This window comes from Microchirus variegatus, assembly GCF_963457635.1.
Source record: "Microchirus variegatus genome assembly, chromosome: 9".
Lineage (NCBI taxonomy): Eukaryota > Metazoa > Chordata > Actinopteri > Pleuronectiformes > Soleidae > Microchirus > Microchirus variegatus.
The window spans coordinates 21158618-21178577 of record NC_139810.1 but is presented as its reverse complement, the minus strand read 5'-3'; the positions used below and the strand labels follow the sequence as shown (position 1 = coordinate 21178577).

The window sequence follows — 19960 nt, the reverse complement described above, 5'->3', positions numbered from 1 at the left end:
TTCATCACATAGCGACAACCATCCACTCTCACATTCACACCTACAGTCAATTTAGTATCCAATTTACAGAATCCCCAAATCTGCATGTTTTTGGACTGTGGACCCAGAAAAAACCCACGCACACACGGGGAGAACGTGCAAACTCCATGCAGAAAGGCACTTTTTCTGACCGGGCTGCAAAAGGCAAGAGTGCTCTGCTAACCACTGAGTAATAACACTAAATTACAATAACATATTTTCTGTTTAAACAACTCAGGGTGATAACCTTTTAAATAAATAATGAGAAGGAAAAATTAATGGAATATAAAGGCATTTACTTTCATTACATCGACAAAGAAACAAAAGCACATTAGCAGGTGTACACAACACATCTAAGGGATTCATTCTTATACATGTGCAGAACAATCAAAACTAAATCAAGCAAAGATACTTAGTATAACATGGACAAAACAACTTAATCATGCTAATTCATGGTTAGAACATTGAAACATTTCATTTTAAAAATAACTTTTAAACATAATGCTGCAAAATGTTGGACCTGTAAGCACCCTTGAAAACCCAAACATCTACAAGACTGGAAACAGAAGAGAAACGCAACAGCACCCTTTATTAAAACAGAGCCCAAAATAAACAGAAAATCACATACGACACTTGTGCCTGACTTTTATCAAAAATTAGCATTTTCAGTAAACTATCAGGAAGGAGAAGTGTGCCTGGCACATTCTGTAAAATCAATCTCAATCTAACAACCACATTCTGGGACTTTTTTCTGCTTCTGCCATAGACTGTACTTAAAAAGTAGACACAGTCTCCCTACTTTCAGGTCTTCAATGGAACATTTATTTTAAACGATGTTCCCATTTAAAGGAAAACAGACACTAAAGCATGACACACTGTTTTGAGGCGACATCTGTAAACTTCTGGCAGAAAATCATGGCACCTGTCAAACCATAAATCATTAGTGTGAATTTTAGGAGTGATATTGACAGTTGGCTTCTCTATGATAAATTAAAGTGATATTTTCATATCTGGTCAAATTATATTATTTGCCCCCCTGGTTTTACTATGAGTTCATTGACACGTCACAGAGTACCATGAACCAAACAACTCTGAGACACTGGACAGCCAGCATTATTAGACTTTAGCCCTCATTTACATAAACAAGACTTGTTAAAAGTAAACATATTCTTACATCCACATTTTACCACCAAAATCAAGATTTACATTATCCTCTGTGACAAAACACTCTTTAATTTAATTATTTCTTTATTCATATTTAAGCTATAAAAGTTAATATTCAATACTTGTGGACACAAAAAAAATAAATAGACCCACTAAAAACTCCAAAGATGCTCTGGAAGAACATTTTGAAAAAGGGTGGGTGATGGGACACACTTAGCTTCATGTATGTCAAGCCCGACATGAGGCCTATCATTACAGGAATTAGCCTGATGTTTCTGCACTGCATACAAAGCAGGTTGCCAACATTTTCTTGTACCAAGACTTTCTTTTAACAGGACATGAGATACACAACAACGTGCCGAGAATGAATGGTTTGAGGTGTGCTAACACAGCCGAACATGATTAAACAATAGCTCATTTAGATGTTGTGCACTAGATAATTCAAATTAAAAAATAATTTGTTAAACGACAGCCACTGCATATAATTAAATAAAGACACTTCCTTGTCAATAAATGTGTGATGAGTCGTCTATAATGATCAGCCAGTGGTTTCACCTCAGTCCCTCAGCAGAAGATAGTCTTTGATTGTCTCTGGTAAAGGAAGCTCTTTTACAGCAGTCGGGAGGAACTGCACTCCGAGACTCTGCCGGACAGCGCAGCGTGCCAGAGAGCGCAGTGTAGGAGCCTGAGCCACCATGTTGGTCAGCCTCGCCAGCAGCTGTGGATCTTTGCTCAGCTCCCTGGGAAGGGTGCCGTCAGCCCGTCGGATTTCAAACCGCCCCGCTGCCCGGCAAAGCAGATCAAGGCACTCCTCCTCCTGTTCAGTGCCCAGACCCCTGGCCAAGAGGGCCACCAATCGGGATATAGGGGTCTGGCCCTTCAGGTTAGTCACGTGGACCAATGCTCCATAGTCTAAAAGCACTTTGACGCTTTCTAGGTTGCCTTTCATTGCTGCCCAGCTCAAAGGAGTGTCATTGTTGTAGTCCTGGACATTGGGACAGGCCCCGCTCTCAAGCAAGGCTCGCACACACTCTGGGTTATCCTTGAAGGCGGCCCAGTGAAGGGGAGTGTCCTTGTTGCCATCCAGGGCATTTGGCAGGGCCCCGTACTCCAACAGTAGCTCCACACAGCTCTCATCCTTCTCTGCTGCATAGTGCAATGCTGTGCGGTTGTATCCATCCAAAGCATTCACCTAATAAATAAAGTAAATATGTTAATGTTAATATGTTAAGATATGTTCTATTAAGATTGCAGGTCTTGGTTGAATTTCCATTCCATTTACGTCATAATTACAATAATTATCTGCAGAAATAGCGACAAAATATCTTTTAAATCAGGACTCACTTATATGTAAAAGGACCATAAATAATGTAACTTCTAATAACAACTTCTAACCTTACAAAGGCAGTTTTGATTACCGTGTGTTCACCTGGTAACTACAAAGCACATATCATAAAATCCCTTCGAGCTATAAGTATCAAACATCCCCAGTAACATAAATGAATACAGTCTTCCTAGCTTTCTGGTAATCACTGGTTTTATCTCTCGACAGCACAGCATGGCTCCAGCCCACACATAAAAAGCTCTTCAAACATACAACATCTTTGTCAAAAACAAAAGTGTAGATAATCTAGGGATAATGGCGCTTTTCCACTATACTCGAGGATAGTACCTGCTCTGACAGCCGGCCACTAATTGGCAGCGAGTGTTGTCACTGAGCCTGATGTCCGACACAGGAATCACACTGTACAATGCCGAACTATAGACAGTTACAAACTTAAAATTCCAGAAAACACTCGCTAATCTCCAACATTTAGCAAGTAAATTTCTAAAATCTCAATGTTTAACCAAGGAGCCTTGTATATTTAGTAACAGCACTGCCGAAAGCCAGCAACTGTGAGCCGAATCACAACCCCTTCTGCCATACTTTAGTTCAGTCTGTGCTCCGGTCATGCAGAAAGTACTGAACTATTTTAATTAATGGATATGTGGAATGTGGCAGGTTAGCAACTATGTAGAAGTAGTCATTTATTACATACCTCTGCCCCCTTCTCCAGAAGCAGCTCCACACAGTCGGCATCTGCGACCATGCATGCACAGTGCAGGGGCTTAAGTGTGCCATGCATCCGATTCACATCAGCTCCCTTGGGTGTATACAGGTGATAATGATGTCAGTATATTCAATGACACTAGGACATATTATTTCTTTAACATCAAGTTAAATATGTCCAGGTGTATACCTTTCGAATGAGATCCTCCACATTGTCGTGTGGGAATGAGCGGATGGCTGCGATGGTGCGGATGAGCCTCTCGGACAAGGAATATTTACTTTGAATGCTTTGCATGATGTACCACATCGTAGAGCTCATGTGTAACAGAGGACCATGGCACCTAGGCAGGGGTGACACTGCGTTGCACTGAAACACATTTTCAAGAAAGTGGATTTTACAACAGTGCCGACTGTCGCTGCCAAGCCCAATCATTCAGTAAATAGCCCCGGTCAGACCTGGTATTAACATTAGCAAGACTGTTCACAGCTGGCATTAATATGCATCCTGGATGGGTTTCCTGTGACCACATATTACGGGATCTGGTGTCTCCGCTTGAAACATGCACAGACGTCTCGTCTGTCCCTGAGAACGAAATGCATTTTTTAACGAATCTGACTGTACAGATGTTGGTGTGTTTGTGTGTGTGTGTGTGTGCCTTCGGTGAGGGACAGAGAGCAAGAGAAAGAGAGATGAGGACCTGAATGACGAAAACTCTACACACGCAGTTATGACATGAAATAAGTTTTAGCATTACACAAATAACTCATATGACACGCAGCATTAATATTGTGTCAGTGTCAGGTTAGAGGACTTCTGCTGAGAAAGTGATCTTGAATCCATCTTAAGGATGGATCAGGCTCATGCATGCTCATGTTTTAGTGATCAGACCTGAAGACACATTCAGGACAGATTGGGAGCTTTCAGACTTGTATTTCGGATCAGATGTTAATACCAGGTATGAACATAGTCAGTCTCCACTCTGACATTAATAACAGGTGCGTCCATGCACACAAACAGGCTTGTGAACACCTGTGATTAAGTTACATGAAATCATCAAAGGAGAGAGTCCTTTGATGATTAGGATACCTGTCAAACTACCCAAGACACAGGAGGACACACACACACACACACATAGACGTTCCTTCAACAAATAGAGAAACTGAGAGATGATTGGACAGTGTTTACATAAGCTTCCAAATTATCTTTAAATTTCTTGAAAATAGTAAAACCATCATATTAACATCTACAAGTGCTCATGTACTTACAATTCTTCTGCCCTTTTTTTTATTTAAGATTACGGTTACACCATAAACAGTGTGATCGGTTTAAGAACAAGGCAGTGTGACAAAATTTAGAAACAGGCAGGATTGACAGTTGTCCCAATAGAGAGAGGATACACAAGGAAATGTGTCATGCACGTGATGCCGAGTCAGCTGAAGCACGAGATGCTCAGCTGGCGAGACTAAACACAAGATGTCTGAAAAAGAGGAGGTTGCCCCTACTCCTACCTCCAAGTAACGTCTGTCTCTCTGTCCGTCAATCGCAAAACTATTCAATGTTTCGCTTAACAGGCTTCAACAAACTCGGCAGGTGGCTTACTTCGGGCACCAGTGTGGTATTTATATACGACAGACACCTCGCAAAACAAGCCACGTTCGCACGTCTGCAGGCAGTTGTGGGAGAAGATACGCAAGGCAATGTGCCATATTGTTGCAGAGACGGTTCAAGCCCGGGATGCACTAGTTATATCCACAATAGTGCACGTCTTTATTGTAGTTAATGTTGCCGCTTAGCTAATATCCCCAATAAAAAGCAACAGAAACTCGCAGAACGTTAAACAAAACAAAAAAATACCCTGACCTTAGAAGAAAGAAGAAAACAGTCAGCAACAGTAATATATGTTCAACACTAGGCGAATGCTTTAGGACATTGTCGTTACTGTAAAAAAAAAACAAATAAAACACGCTCGGTTACGTTGAAAACTAGCTGCTAGCACCAAATTAGCTAGCTAGCGAGCTAACGTTAGCATTGAGATACAAGGGCCAATCGAGACTTGTTGTGGCGTAAATAAATCAAAGGACATTGCTTTCCAGACTCTTTGAAATGCACCGCACACCCGCCAGTTATGAATGTCCGGTGTTGGTGCGGTAACATACCGTTTTTTGTCCACGGTTTGAAGGTCTGACGGTGGTATTGACGGCTTGTTTCTCGGCTTGACATAAACACAGGGCGTCATAATTCCGGCCACGCCCTCCTCCTCCTCCTCCTCCTCCTTCTCCTCCGCGAGACCCCGTTTCTCTGTATTTAAACGCGACCGTCAGCCGTGGACAATCTGTCGTGACTTCGTGTGTTTAATCGGTGTGGATATTGACCGTGTGTGACGCGGACTGTCTGAGTCGAGTGAAGTGTCTTTCCCTATATAGACACGTTATGGAAGCAGCGCAGGCTTCCACCCACCCACATACCAGGAATGCCTTCAGCTCATGTCCATGTGAGAACCTGACCTGAGGCCCAGCAGAGACTGGAGACCACATCTGAGCCCTGCAGACCATTTTGCATTAAAAATATTGAGTAACATATTGTCAGTATATCCCCAGGGTTTCATTCCTCACATTTAAACAGAGTTATCTAGTTACTTGACAGGCAGGGGTAGCACAATTGTGCAGCTACTCTTTTTAGGTCACTGCATACTAGTCTTCCATTCATATAGACAGCAGAACCAAAACCATATCCCCTTAGCTATGTCTTACTAGGAGCCCCTGTTTCATCAGTTAAACACAATTCATGTGCTTTACTGGAGTAATGTAAAGGCCTAAATTAAAATAACATTTCTGGTGACCCGCAATGAATAACAGTTGATAGTTTTAATCCAGGAGCTGCTAAGCTTGTTAAATGTTTATTGGACATTACTGGACACAGACCAATAAGTGTAAACTGTAGAACTGTAATATGGTCATTAAAATTATTACAAATGGGATTTATTTAAAGTTTTTTTTTCCTTTGGCGGCCAATGTTGGGTTCCTAAATTGGCCCTCAGGTATAAAAACTTTGAGAACCCCTGTCGTACTGCCTCGATCCATCCATCTTCTACCACTTTATCCTCTACCCTGGGCAGGTCACATTCACTCCTACTGTCCAATTGGCCTAATCGCAAAATCTGCATGTTTTTGGACTTTGGGAGGAAACAGTAGAACCTGGAGAAAACCCACCCACACGGGGAGAATATGCGAACTCCATGCAGAAAGGCCCTTTTTACAACCCGGGTCTTCTTGCTGCAAAGACAAGAGAGCGACTACACCAACCGTGGGAGAGCTCACATTAACTTACATTAAATAAAGGAAACATCGAATGCCTTTTCAACATTTATTTTCAGTTTAAGAACCAATGAAGAATGTCATTTGCAAACAACCGACCAATTAAAAAACAAACAAAAAACATAATTGCAGTCAGTTTTACAGTGAATGTTTGACAATAGATGCACATGATTTTATGATCAGCTTGTTTATTATTTTTCAAATTAATAATTTAGTCAACTCACTGTCAGAAAAGACAGATCTTAAAAAAGAAAACACTTGGTTGGGTTCTCAAACTATATAAACTGGACTTTGAGGATTAACATAGAAGTAGCAAATCACACATTTTTGAGAACCAAATGAACAAATTGTTTGACAAATGACCCACAGTAGATTAATACGTGATAATCAACTGTCGAATTATAGTTTAGCGTTTGCCGAATAGGTGAGGAAAATAAAACAATCGGAAGACTTCTAAAATGACCCATTCCTTAATATTTCATGGAACAAAATGTGTGATTGTGATGAAAATAATTACACTTTGCATTCAAGTGTCAGATCCCACCAGGACAAACCCAAGTGGCTCTGCCAAATTTGATTCCCGTCTCCTTTCCTCTATCACTGGCCTCAAATTGTACACTTCATACTTTGTATGTCCTGGAAACACATTTCACTAACAGATGCAGGGGGAAAAAAAAGGCAGCGTCATAAGAGCAGAGATGTTCCACTTTGAGCCCAACCTGATCAATAAACCCATTCACAGTTGAAAGAATGTCATATAGACAAAACAATATAGCAGAAAGGAATTTGACACCAGAAAGCCAAATCAAAATAATTTATTTTTGGTGACATTTCATACAGTTCTAGGATTGTGTCTCAAACACTTGGTTGATCCATTACTATATTTCCTTTGCCACCCCCAACCCAAATTAACAAAATAACCCAAACATATGGAGGGGGTGGAAGCATTTCCTCAGGGTATTTGCAAGCCTGTCAACATCAACCATATGCCTCAAAAATAATTTCACCTTACTCATAAGTTTTTTGTTTTTTTTAAAAACGAGTTAGTGCATTTATTTAATTATCCTAAACCACTAGCTGCTCAAACTCAAAAAATGAAAAAGAAATAACAGCCCTAGTGATTGGTTACTCGTTTACTGTGTTACTAATCCCAAAGTCAATGCATCAAGTATTTTCTCTCAGCTGACATCTCGAACAGTAGATAAATGTCATATGCGTGATTTTATTTTGCCAATGCGATTTCACACAACTTTGGGGAATCCAGCCTACCAAGATTGGGAGAAAAGCTTTGCGCATCAGAATTAAAATAAATAAATTTAAAAAGCAAATACATACAGTGAGTAAAACTTCAAATTCTAAGTCAACCTGTTTTTTTTGTTTGTTTTTTTAAAGTTAAAAAAGAAAAAAAAGAAAAAAGAAAGAAAAAAAACACAAAACGGCAAACTCACCCTAAGAGCACAAAACAATCAGGTGGATAGCTGCTGTCAAAAGCCTCCCTCTGTAAATTAGAGCTAGAACAATTACATTCTCCCACACACAGCTGCTAGTGACGGGTTATTACAATATAGCATAGGCAACTACACCTCTATAGCTTCTTCAGAATCCAGTTTCACTGGGCCAAACACTTCCCCAAGCCTATTATTATTTAGCAGACCTTGTGAATACAAGTCAAAACTTTACCCTAGCACACTACGATCATAGGCAGCTGGCACATAGCACGTGAAAATAAATCCAATCCTCTTTATACCCACTCGGCTGCCAAATCATGTAGCAAACATTCTTAGCTAATAGCAATCCTCAAGTCTATTTTTTGACACTATGCCATTGTTAAGAACATTTCACAGATATAAGATTAACCTGGATATCCTGTGATGATGTAGAAAAGCCAATCCTCACCTAAACCATCAGGCGCAATCAACAGTCAAATCTTACCATTAACCTAATCATTTCTTCTCGTGAAATACGTCACCCTACTACCCAAACAAACATGTAAACAGAGAATCTGACTGATTATCAACATGACAATAATTTCAATCAATTGGAGTGGGTACACCCAAAACATTTCAGATAGATAGCAAAGATAAAACTTAACATAAAAAAAAAACAACTTTGGACCAGGCTAACAGATTCACTGTGGCTAACAGGCCAGTGAGAACCCCAAAGTGGATTTCGGCTTCAAACAAAACCACACATCTGACTGCGGCGTACATCAACGTTTCCGATATCCGACTTACAGCTGAATGAACCAGATCAAAATACCACTTTAGAACACATTTCATTAATATACATTTGAAGTCCACACTGTCCAGTTTCAGGACAATGATTCCTAATCTCTGATGTAAAAATCAAAAATCATCCATTTCATTTCATCAGTGCAACAGCACACCGTAGCACTTCAATTCCATTTTGTTAAACAATCAATGCATACACAGACATCAGTCAAACCTTCAGTCATACTTGCAACTCTAAACACACACAAAAAAAAATGGACTTCTCATTGCGTGTTAGTGATATCTTTGTATATGTACATGACAAATATGCATGTTATTTTCTTCTTAGTGCATATTGTTCTTGCAGACCAACATCTATTCTTTAAAATCAAATAAGGTAGAGGGCCTTTTACATAGCCCAGCATCCCACCTTTCCCTAGCAGAGCATAAATGAAATGACCTCCATATGAATCGCACTTAAAATTCTGCTAAGCATAATGCTGGAGGCCAAGATTTGTTTTCTTTTCAAAATCACTCATCAAAGTCCTTCATGAATCATTTTGCTCACAAGTCCTGGATGTCCTGGTCTTATTGTCATTTCTTTCTCAAGTTCCAGGAAGGGGAGGGGGGAAGGTGGCTACCATAATGTTGTTGCTTTTATGTTATTAATTTTTATATAATTATATATATCCATGTATATATTCATACATCTTTTTTCTATTCATCTCAAGTTTTTACTTTGGCGATACTGGTGGGATATTCTGCTCTTTGCCAGTATGCCTGTAGCCTCCCTGGGGGGAGTTGCGTCGGGCCGGCGGTGGGCGTCTCTGGTCCCGAAACTTGAGCCCCCCCGTGCCTCTGGGGCCGTTGCTGCGGTAGTAGCTTTGAGAGTCACGTTCACGTGGTGGCCGACTCTCCTTGCATTCCCATCCCGCCTCCCTGTCATGGCCTTTCTCTTGTTTGTCACCAGGACCACCGCTGGAGCCCGGTTCCTCAGACTTGTTCACACGCAACTCACGCAAAGGCTGGCCCGATACAGTACCGGAGAGTGCTGGGGCAGGGGCTGCAGGGGGAGGGTCCTTGGGTGGCCGCTGGCACACCTCTGCGTAACTGAGCTTACGTGGCTCCTGAACCAAGACAGGAAAATGACCACAGTTTACATGTTGCACACAATCCCATTAGGACATTCATTTTCAACATTTGTCTTGTGAAAATCCTTCAGATCTCATAATCTTAACGCTCATTGGGCTGGGGAGTGAACATTCTGGACGTATGGTATGAGAGAACAGAGAAGGGGGAGAAGAGACAGAAACAATGAAGGAGAGTGAAAGAGGAGGAGGAGATAACCAAGGTCCAGTCAGTCCACTACCCCACTTCCCTCTATGCGCAAAAGATCTCATCATCAGGAAAACGACCATGCATAAGCAAATGATCCAGACCCTCACCTGTGCAGGAGTTGGAACGGTGGCTGCAGCAGGAGCCGGCATGCTGGGGGTCGCTGGCGTGGAGGCAGCAGAGGGCCTGGAGCCAGGTGCAGGCTGTGTGGAAGAAGAGGAGGAGGTGGTGGTGGAGGAGGGGTTGACAGTAGTCTGAACAGGTGTGCATGGGGTTGCTTTTGGTACTGCGATCTCTCCCCGTTCAGCCCTCTTCTCCTGACGAGCACTGGCAGAAAAAATTCCACACATTCAAGTTACTATTTTACATTCAACAGTGACGTTAACGTCAAAATGACCCTGAAATATATTCAAGCTATTGAAAAGGTTGTACCCAGGGGCAGAGGGTCCAAGTGGTTGAGGAGCAGATTTAGCTGCTGGCAGGGCAGGACCCGAGACTGCCACAGATATCTCTGTGGCCGAGGCTTGGCCTGATCCTGTACTCACAGTGGCTTCTTTATTGGCTTGTTCGGTCTATTAAAAGAAATACAGCATGCATGTTACATGTGTTTTGAAGTTTTCCTCTGAAGAATCATTTAATTGCAGTTCAGCCTGCAGTGCTTTCTCACCTTGTCCCTGTACAAACCACGTACAACATCTGACATCCGATTTTCTAGCACTGGCTCTCCCTGTGTACTGACCACGCAACCAGGAAGAGGTGGGAAATTGGTGGCAGCCAAGTCGAATTTGGGTGGAGAAACCTTGACCTCTGCTAGCGGCACAGGCCTCTGTTAAAGGAAATTGGAAATACAGGCAAACAAAAAGATCACAAAATGTTCTCTTTTTTTTTGGTTTAACGTCAAAAGGGAAAAGGCAATGTACCGTAATCCGCTCATCTTCTCGCCTCCTGCGTGTTCCTCTGTAGGTTGTGTTTCTTCTGAAAGGATGATTAAAATCATTGAAACATCAGTCAAAGGTCAGTCAGCAAAATGCAAACGAAGAGCAGCAGCAGCAGCCATTACAATAGGCAAACAGAAAGCAGTAAACTGAAACAAGGCGACAGGTTTACCTTCCACGCCCTGACATGCCATTGTCATCACTGGGGTCCAAAGAGGAGGAGGAGGAGAGGTGAGAGAAGGCCATGCTCAGGTCAGAGACAGTCTGGACTGGGTTAGTGGTGGCGGCAGCAGCTACTGGAGCAGGAGGCTGCGGGCTGCGCAGTCCAGTCAGACTTTCCAGGGGGACAGGAGTAATGGACGCCGCGGTCACTTCACTTGTCCTCACCTGGGGCTTCACGTGGTTTCTGTTGCAGCAGAAAAGGTGAAGGTGAGGAAGACCATAATAACAATAATAAAAAAACATCAGCAACCAGTGTTTTCAGAACAGCCTTTTTCCATGTAAATCTAATTTTGATATGCAGACCAAAATGTCATGGGGTGTTATGTTAAGTACTATAAAAATGCATTGTAATTTAATTATAGACAGAGATGAGAATTATGGTGTTGCAAATTTAAACATTTGTTACGTAGGGGTGTCCTTGTTGATAAAAGAACAGAAACATGCATCAGTGTAACAATGCAGTTCAACCACAAACTGGTTAAAGGGCTAGACTCAGTACCTCTCCACAACAATATCTACACATGCTGAAAATGATTTATGAACATTATCATTTAATTTTAGATGACTACCCAATAATACATAAACATAAGTGTGAACACCGTTATCTGTAATTCTTTGGAAACTGGTTAGCAGCCACTAAAGTTGCACAAATCCAAAATGTGTGTAACCACTGTAGGGTTTGTTTACAAACAGAAAACTATACTTTTACCACAGTGATTATAGGGTCACAATGAAGTTTTCATAATGCAGACTGAACCTGATTTTTCAGTTTAAAGGAAACACTGGTGGCATCAATGGACAGCTTTGCTGAAGGAATGAGACGGCATGCCGTTCCTTGGGGTAAATGTAAGCATGCAGAACTACATGTGTGCGCTCATGATTGATTGAAGCAGTGAAGACTTTGGCATCAACAGACGGTACGTTTTGTCATCTACACAACCAATCATTAAATCATTGCACAGTGCCGACTACACCCATGTATAACCTAGACGGGCCAATAGTGTAATGAATTCCAAGGATTTTTTTTTCAAGAACTTAATGTGATTCACATGGATTGATCCTCAAGTGTTTGACCCTCAGATCTCATAATCTGAACGCTCATTGGGATGGGAGTGAAGCACTTTACTTTGGATAGCAAGGGTAGAGTAAAGTGAAAGGAGGATGAGAGAGAGGGAGGTAGAGAGAGAGAGAACCAAAGCCAGTTACTCACTCCCAGATTTCCCTCTATGCGCATCATGATATCATCATCAGGTCCGACTTGGGAGCACAGTGAGCCACGTCACTGAAGCTGCTTTTTCACCAAACAAATTTGCAGTTGTCATCTCCGTGTGAACAATTCACAGCATACGACTGACCCAGAGTCCGCTTCAAACTACCAGCACATTTTGTCAATGTAGCATATGGAGAGCAGCAGTCAGGGGTAAGTAAATGGACAAATAAAAACTGATGGGAGGAAAATTGTAACATGCAATAATGCAAATGGAAAGAGGATTATTGCGAGTAAGATGACAATAACTGAAAAAAAAGCAAATTGTCATTTCGTAGGCATGCCTACATTTATCAAATGACATGACAAATCCAGGAGGTCTGCTACCTGGCAACAAACATTTATCACAGTGATGACAAATTTGTTGTTTTTCTTTTTAAAGTCTGACTGGCAGGAGAGCACGGGCCTCATTATGGATTTAGTCAATTGCTGCTGCAGTGTGGTAAGAGATGAGGGTTGCGGTGAAGCTCATTGCACAAAATAACATCAGGTACCTGAAGGCATTTATTACATTCTTTCTTGAATAGAGGGGGACACTGTGGGGACAGTAAGAAACAGGGAGTAAGGAACAGTTCCCCAGACGGGGAAGCGTTCACGGTTTAACGTCATTCACACAAGGAAACAAGTAGTAAAACATTCCAATTTCAGTAAGTATAATGCAAACGGCAGGACTTAAATTTAAATCACGATCAGCTTTCCACCCCACAGTTGTATGCTTCCACCAACCATCAGATAGGTTATTATGTTGTCTTTATTAGTGTAGCATTTGAATTAAACGCAAAGACATGTTGGTGATGTCACAGTGACCTTGACTGTGTCACTTAAATTTTGTTCAAGCCTGTCAACACTAATCCCAAATGTGAAGTAATTCCCTAAAGACAGACAGACAAGCAACCCAGAACAATAATGCCTCTAGCCACGGCTGGTATGTAGGCAAAACAAGTCCTTACCGACTTCTGTTGAATTGGCGAGTGATGTTAAGAGAACTGGAGCCAGTTTTGTAGTGTCCCGTGGAGCCAAATCCATTCACAAAGCCACTGTTGGGAAACGGTGCCTGCCCAAGAAAAAAAAAGACCATTAACAAATCATGTTTCATACGACACGTGCAGTTATTTATTTACTAGCTATCACAGGGACCCAAGTATAATAGTGTTTGCTTCATATTGTTGCAGTAGACGATTAAAAAAACAAAACAATATTCTGACTGACTGAATCCCAAACTAGTGTTTATGTTAGACTATTGAAATTGCAAAAAAAGGAGGACTCATTTGAATTCACTCATGCATTTCTCTACAGACATCACAAACAAAACTAGGCGGTGATGACTCATAAGTTATTAAGCAGGCTGTTTTTCCCCCCCAAGTGAGGCGAGACTCCAAAAACAACTGTAGACACAATATGTGGCAGACAGGAAGTGAGGATATGTGGATTACAGAGCATAGCTTATGTAGCTGTGTGTTTTTCTCACCAGAGGCGTTTCAAAATAGGGTGTGGGAGAAGGCGTCCAGGTGGGAGGTACAATGCCATAGACTGGGTACTGCTGCTGAGGGTAGACATGCTGCATGTAGAGTGGAGAGCTGTACTGGGACTGGCTCTGGGACTGCTGAGCATACAGGCTGCTGTCCATGCTACGGTAGCCATTCTTTGCAAAGAATGTGTTGATGGCCTTTATCCTGGCCTGTCAGCAGTTAAAAAAAGACAAACGTTTAAAATGAAAATAAACTTCACAGCAGGCCTATCCAAAATAACAAAAGGCAGTTGAGGAGTTTTTGACTCACCATGATGGGTTTTCCCTGAAATGTTTTTACTTCCTCTCTCAAATACTTGTATGCCTATGTGAGCACAGGAGCAAATCATGAGAATTCAAGGTGCAACATTTCCATCTCCACACCCGAGACATTGGGATGAGACAATCAGGTACCTGCTGAGCATCCGTGTCCGATTGGAATGTGATGTACCAGTTGTTGTTGTGTGCAAACTCAACACTTATCACCTTCGGACAGTTGTCATTTTTGAACAGGGACTCCACTTCCTGTGAATTACATTAAAGAAGGTTTCATACTGGTGTTAAACATGAACAACGTGATCATTAAATACGCAGTTTGTATTGCCAAGCTGTCTTTACCTCCACAGGTGTGGTTTCAGGGACTTCCCTCAGGATGATGATACATCGCTTGTGATTTGGACGCACTTTCTCCCCTTTCTCGTCCACTTGAACCATGGGAGAGGCTGAGGGGAATTCCGTTTAAGTGTTTAAATAAGGACACCCCGCTAATAACTGTTTAACATGCACCATTTTAAAACTTTGACTTACATCTCAAAACATCCAGGATGAGGTCCATGTCAGTGGTGAGGACCTTAATGCCCTCCATGCTGGCTATGGTCCAAATGGGGACAAACTGGTCACTGTCCATCTGGGACATCAGGTACAAATCCTTAGAGAGATTTTCTCTGCAAATTGAAGAAAAAAAAATCCATGTAGATTAGTCTTTTGACATGGTAATAACGGGTACATTTTACAAATCTTACTACATGAAGGGTATTATGAGTGCTTACCTTGAGAAATAAAACTCCAGCTCTTTCTTCAGAGACTCTCGTAGATTCTCAGAGGAGAGTAACTGTTCATCCACTTTGGAATCCCCTAAGAGGAAAAAAATAATAAAAAAAAATCAATGGTAAGAAAAGGAAAGTTATAATCACTGTAGGATAATTCAAGATGTCTACAGAAGGATGCAACCAAGTCCTATTTTTGAGACTCCACACTCGCCTGGATGTGTCAAAAACAGTTCAAGGTAGCCTCCCCAAGTCTTTCACATAATGTGTGAATGTAAATGTAATGGATAACTGTACAGGTTAGCCAATGCACGTACTATTTCTATAGGTGCTACATTTACGTTAAAACATGGGACACAGCCAGCAGTCTGCACATTTTCATTTAATTCAAATAGAGACTCAAACCACTGATAAGCACTATACTGAATCGGTAAATATGAAAACTGACAGACTGATGTGTTTGGCAATGAAAACAGTTTTTTGCTGTATGACCCACATAGGTAAGCACAGAAAGTCATTCCAGAGCTCTCGAACTCTGATAGTAAGAAATTGCAAATTCTCAAAGCTTTGGCAACATCAGTGTTGAGTTGAGAATTTCTTACAATTTAAACAGCGGATAATAGCAACGTTATCATTGTGATGGTACAACTTACATTATCTACACAGTCTGTGGGGACAATGCAACATAAAAAATATAGCCAAAAGAACCCGGAGGAATTGGTTTAATAAATGTAGTAGTAGTTTGTCTTACATAAGCTAAGCTACATTTAGTCAGATACCAAGAAAAAAAATAGTAAACAGAATGCATGTGAAGTTTTATAAAAAATGTAAACCTTAGAGTATGTACAGTAACTTAGAGTACACAAAAGGGAATACAATGAATGAAAAGCCAAATATTGCTTGATAGCAGCCAGTTTGTATTTGGACATGATTGCATGTGATGTGATGTGACTGACCTGGCGTCCCCGTGGTGGACTCAGTGGGGGAAAAGTCTAACTCTGGAGGGTCCATTCCATTGACTGCTATCTCAGCTGTTGCTGTGGAGCTGCTGTCATCCAGGGCCGTGAATCCTACAGTGTACTGCTTGCACCCAGCAGACGAAGGCTCAGAATAACCTGAGAACAAGGTGGACATTTTTTTCTTCAGAACCAACAGCACATAGATGAATTTTGGGTGCACAGATAACTATCAAAGGTTTACAGATGTGATGTTAAATGTGAGAGTGTAATTGTTATGGCATATTGTGACTGACATTATCTATAATGATAAAATATTTATAAAGAACTTTTCCCTTTTCTTAACACAGAGTATTATATGAATATACGTGACAATTTTCTGTCCATAATTACAGACCTCTAAGTAGTAACCATCATAATTGCTTTCCTAATGGATATTTAATTGAGGTGATGGCAGTGCATCTCACACTCACTCATCTCTGTGTTGGGCCAATGAGGGCTGTGGGTTAGAGCCTCACTGGAAGCCACAGGCATCTCCTGCCACACCTTGGCATTTGGGTTCAAACCGGCACCCTTAGATGTGACCTTCAAAGCACAAACAACAGGATAAGGAGACTGGCAATGCATATTGACACTGAGAGCAAAGATTTGTATGTATTTTAGTTCAAACATTTAAAAACATGTGATTGTGCAGATCAGACTGCTGCAACTTGACAGTTCATTTAAACTGAACAGAAAGTAATCCCAGTACCATATATTTATATATGCCTAATCTCATTTAAACACAACGCATTATGATTACAATTGCACCGATTTCTTTAAAATTAACCAAACAGATGAAATCCCCAAGCAACCATTCACTTACACAGTAAGCTAAAGCTAAAACAGTGAGTTGCTAAAGCATAGAAGCATTGGGGCAGATTAACATTATGCAATTATGGTAAACAAATTGGAATTTAAACAAATCGTTTCAGTATTTCTAATCTAGCCACATAATTAGGAAAAACAAACCATTTAGATCAACAAATGAGGCAAACACATTAAACAAACACAAACATGTAGCACACAGGTCCTGAGAGTCTGACTGAAAGTAAGATAATTTACCTTTTGTTTTCAAATGAACATTAAATGCATTCCATCTTTGTGCTGGTACATTGTCCACCATTACAGAAGCAAACACTTCAATAAAAACAATAGACAAAGATTCAACTATGTTTTTGACTAATGTGAAGGACTGAGGCCTTGCTGGTTGCAGCCAACAATCACTACACCTGCAGATTTCACTAATTACTTCAGGTTTGTATAACTGAATGAATTCACCTGGCTTAACATTGGGAACACCTGCATACCACTGGGCTTCCATTGCATATAATTGGAAACCAGAGAAGTGCAATGAAATGTTCCCACATGGGGCCTCATGATCCCCTGTCAACGAGAGAGACCATTACCCTGTTAACCTCACAAAAGGAGAAAGATTATAGACCTGGCATTATAAAAATGCCCATGCCATGTGTGAACAACTGGATAAAAAGAATACCATACAGAAGCTGATAGTATTTATTATTATTATTATTATTATTATTATAACTAGTGACCAATTAACTGGGTTGATTTTTGCCCTTTTTAAAATAACATTGGCCAATTGCCCCAATCATCATTGGTTAAATTTGTTCTCATAAACTTGATAAATGCTTTTTAACTTTAACTTCTAGTTTTCCGATCAACTTGTTTAAGTTGAAGAGCTCAGAGATATTATTGTTTCGGAGAAGCTTTAAAGGCAAAAAATAATTAGGGATTATCAACTAAATTAAAATGATTGTGTGTACTTCATTTGGTACCAATTTGTTTTTTTCAAATGTGGTTTTGTAGCATTATTGATATTGTAGGACTTTCCAATTAGGTAGGCAAAATAAGCCTCTATCTTCAGCCTATTCCTTGTCCTGTAAGCGATTGAGAAATGCATATAACTATTCTTGTTCAAGAAATCAAACCAAAATAAAAAACTTCAATTCAGTTTTACATTTTTTTTTCTATTTAAAAAGGTATTACCGCTCTACACTGCTGATACAAAATGCAGAACATAGTGTTCTTCAATAAATGTAGAAATTGAGCAATTTTGTGTATCATTTATTATTAATCCCTTGATTTGTAGACCTTGGACTTAAACATCTTTATATTTTTGTAACATTATTCAAGGATCGGCTCTGACTCTTAATGTGTGACAGCCAGGAGAAATACTGATCCAGCAAAGGTCTGTGGCCAGGAATAGATCACATTCGTTCATATCACGGCATAAGGCTTGATGTGAACTAAATGCATCAGACAGAAATGAATTACAGCTGTTCACCAACTTAGAGACGCCAGTACCAGTCTGATTTACCAGCTCTGGGTTGTGACATTGTCGCTCTCCACCTGGCAGTGGATCTACTCCCTTTTTTCACTAAAAGCACTTGGCCTGACAGGAACAGCTGCTAGTTGCAAAACGTCGCGACTCGACCGAGACTCTTACCTTCTTCACCAATCACACATGCATGGATGTGTCAAAACTGTTAGGCCTCGGTGTCGTTCAAAAGGGCACCAACAGTAATGAGTCGTGCAACTTGACACATGGTTACAAACCATGCGTCTGTGTTACAGGCCGTGTCGAGCCAAGTAATGTCAGCTGATTGCGCTGCGCAGCACAGGCCAGGCATTTGCAACGCATGTCACACTGCGCTGGGTTAGCGGCTAGCTAACCGAGCTAGCTTACAGAATAACATTAAGCTGAATGAACGTTCAGCCTTCGGTCAATATTTGAAGCATCGGAAACGTAAAATGCGGACAACAACCCTGTCAGTTGTCCGTCGCAAACAGCACAGTCGTCCTCCACCAGCTGGGCGATAACTTAACTTGTGAGCTAATGATTACTCAGCAGACTACTTAATGAGCTTGCTGGTCACAGATGCTAAGCTAGCGTTAGCTAAAATGAGCCGCAGTGGGCTAAAATCACCTGCCTCCATAATACTGCAACTTAGTGGTGTCATGGTTTGATAATAATAATAGCCCAACGTTGCAATTAAATCAGAAAGCGACCACTAGTAGCCACACAGTCAAAGACATACTCAATGTTAACATGTGAAATGTTGTTTTCTTTGGATTAATTTCGCTGCTGCCTCATAAATATCACTTCCAGTACTTGAGTGGGGGTGCACCGTGCTAAGCAGCAGTCATTAGCATGTTAGCGTTAGCTCGGTAGCTAAAGAAGGCCTCACTCACCATGCCGCTTGACCCTCCCTCGCTCCCCGGCGGAGCCTCGTCCTTCCCAGCGGTCTTCGGTCCAGGATCAGCCTCCTCCTGCAGCAGCGGCGGCTCCACGCTCTGGTCTGAACTCATCAGCCGCTCCTGACTCACTTCCACCCCGTCGCTTTCTCCCGGCCCCCCGCCTGCCACCACCACCTCCTCTTTGGGGAACACCGGCTGTGTTGAGCAGTCAGTCTGGTGCTCTCCTGTCGGACTGGATCGACCAGCAGCGCACGCAAACTAGCTATGAGCTAGCTAATCGGCTAACAGTTACGCTATAGACGGAGGCTATCGACCTAGCGTGATATGAATCAACGAAGCGAGCTAACGGCAGCTAGCTCAATGAATCAAACCTGCACGCCGTCAGTCTAGTGGCACAGGCAAAGCCAAACCATGACTCTAATTACACCACAGTCCCCGCTGGCTTCACACTAGATATTTCACTACACTCCGACTTCGTGAGACGCATTCCTAACCGGGCGACCGAAGCGGACACTGGGGACACGCACCTCTCCTCAGCGCAGGCACACAGTCCGCCGACGTCCCGGCTGCCACCGCGAGTTCTCGGTGACCTCTGCACAAGCCATTTCCTTTTCCGGTTTTCTACTGTAGTTTACTTATTTTCGACTTAATATCAACTTAAAGATATGACAAAC

At 41.5% G+C, this 19960-nt stretch overlaps 2 protein-coding genes across 4 annotated transcripts; both read right to left on the bottom strand.

The window, feature by feature from the left end:
* Positions 1-297: 297 nt before the first annotated feature.
* Positions 298-5442, bottom strand: asb8 (ankyrin repeat and SOCS box containing 8). 2 transcript variants are annotated; one of them, XM_083894879.1, is made up of 4 exons: positions 5390-5442; positions 3423-3599; positions 3222-3326; positions 298-2374 (listed from the first exon to the last, which is right to left on the bottom strand). In XM_083894879.1, the coding sequence occupies exons 2-4, from the start codon at positions 3549-3551 to the stop codon at positions 1739-1741; spliced, it is 870 nt and encodes a 289-aa protein (XP_083751005.1). In that variant the 5' UTR covers positions 3552-3599; positions 5390-5442; the 3' UTR covers positions 298-1738. The 2 variants fall into 2 exon arrangements, with proteins under 2 accessions (XP_083751005.1, XP_083751006.1); XM_083894880.1 differs by lacking the exon at positions 5390-5442 and adding an exon at positions 3689-3802.
* Positions 5443-7347: 1905 nt separating this feature from the next.
* On the bottom strand, positions 7348-19792 carry larp4aa (La ribonucleoprotein 4Aa). Of its 2 annotated transcripts, XM_083895198.1 has the most exons (17): positions 19281-19792; positions 16499-16610; positions 16026-16184; positions 15073-15157; positions 14831-14967; positions 14642-14745; positions 14438-14548; positions 14295-14348; positions 13985-14194; positions 13467-13570; positions 13011-13052; positions 11200-11433; positions 11013-11067; positions 10760-10918; positions 10525-10664; positions 10203-10419; positions 7348-9884 (listed from the first exon to the last, which is right to left on the bottom strand). In XM_083895198.1, the coding sequence occupies exons 1-17, from the start codon at positions 19395-19397 to the stop codon at positions 9492-9494; spliced, it is 2433 nt and encodes an 810-aa protein (XP_083751324.1). In that variant the 5' UTR covers positions 19398-19792; the 3' UTR covers positions 7348-9491. The 2 variants fall into 2 exon arrangements, with proteins under 2 accessions (XP_083751324.1, XP_083751325.1); XM_083895199.1 differs by lacking the exon at positions 13011-13052.
* Positions 19793-19960: the final 168 nt, after the last annotated feature.

What these genes read in the sequence shown, in the direction of transcription:
- asb8 (XM_083894879.1), bottom strand. Translation starts at nt 3,551, where the DNA reads ATGAGCTCTACGATGTGGTACATCATGCAAAGCATTCAAAGTAAATAT. An exon ending in TGGAGGATCTCATTCGAAAG is followed by an intron (nt 3,327 to 3,422) that starts GTATACACCTGG and finishes TATACACCCAAG; the next exon opens with GGAGCTGATGTGAATCGGAT. An exon ending in TTCTGGAGAAGGGGGCAGAG is followed by an intron (nt 2,375 to 3,221) that starts GTATGTAATAAA and finishes TTTATTTATTAG; the next exon opens with GTGAATGCTTTGGATGGATA.
- larp4aa (XM_083895198.1), bottom strand. Translation starts at nt 19,397, where the DNA reads ATGAGTTCAGACCAGAGCGTGGAGCCGCCGCTGCTGCAGGAGGAGGCT. An exon ending in CTGGAGTTTTATTTCTCAAG is followed by an intron (nt 14,968 to 15,072) that starts GTAAGCACTCAT and finishes TTCAATTTGCAG; the next exon opens with AGAAAATCTCTCTAAGGATT. An exon ending in CCTATTTTGAAACGCCTCTG is followed by an intron (nt 13,571 to 13,984) that starts GTGAGAAAAACA and finishes TTTCTTGGGCAG; the next exon opens with GCACCGTTTCCCAACAGTGG.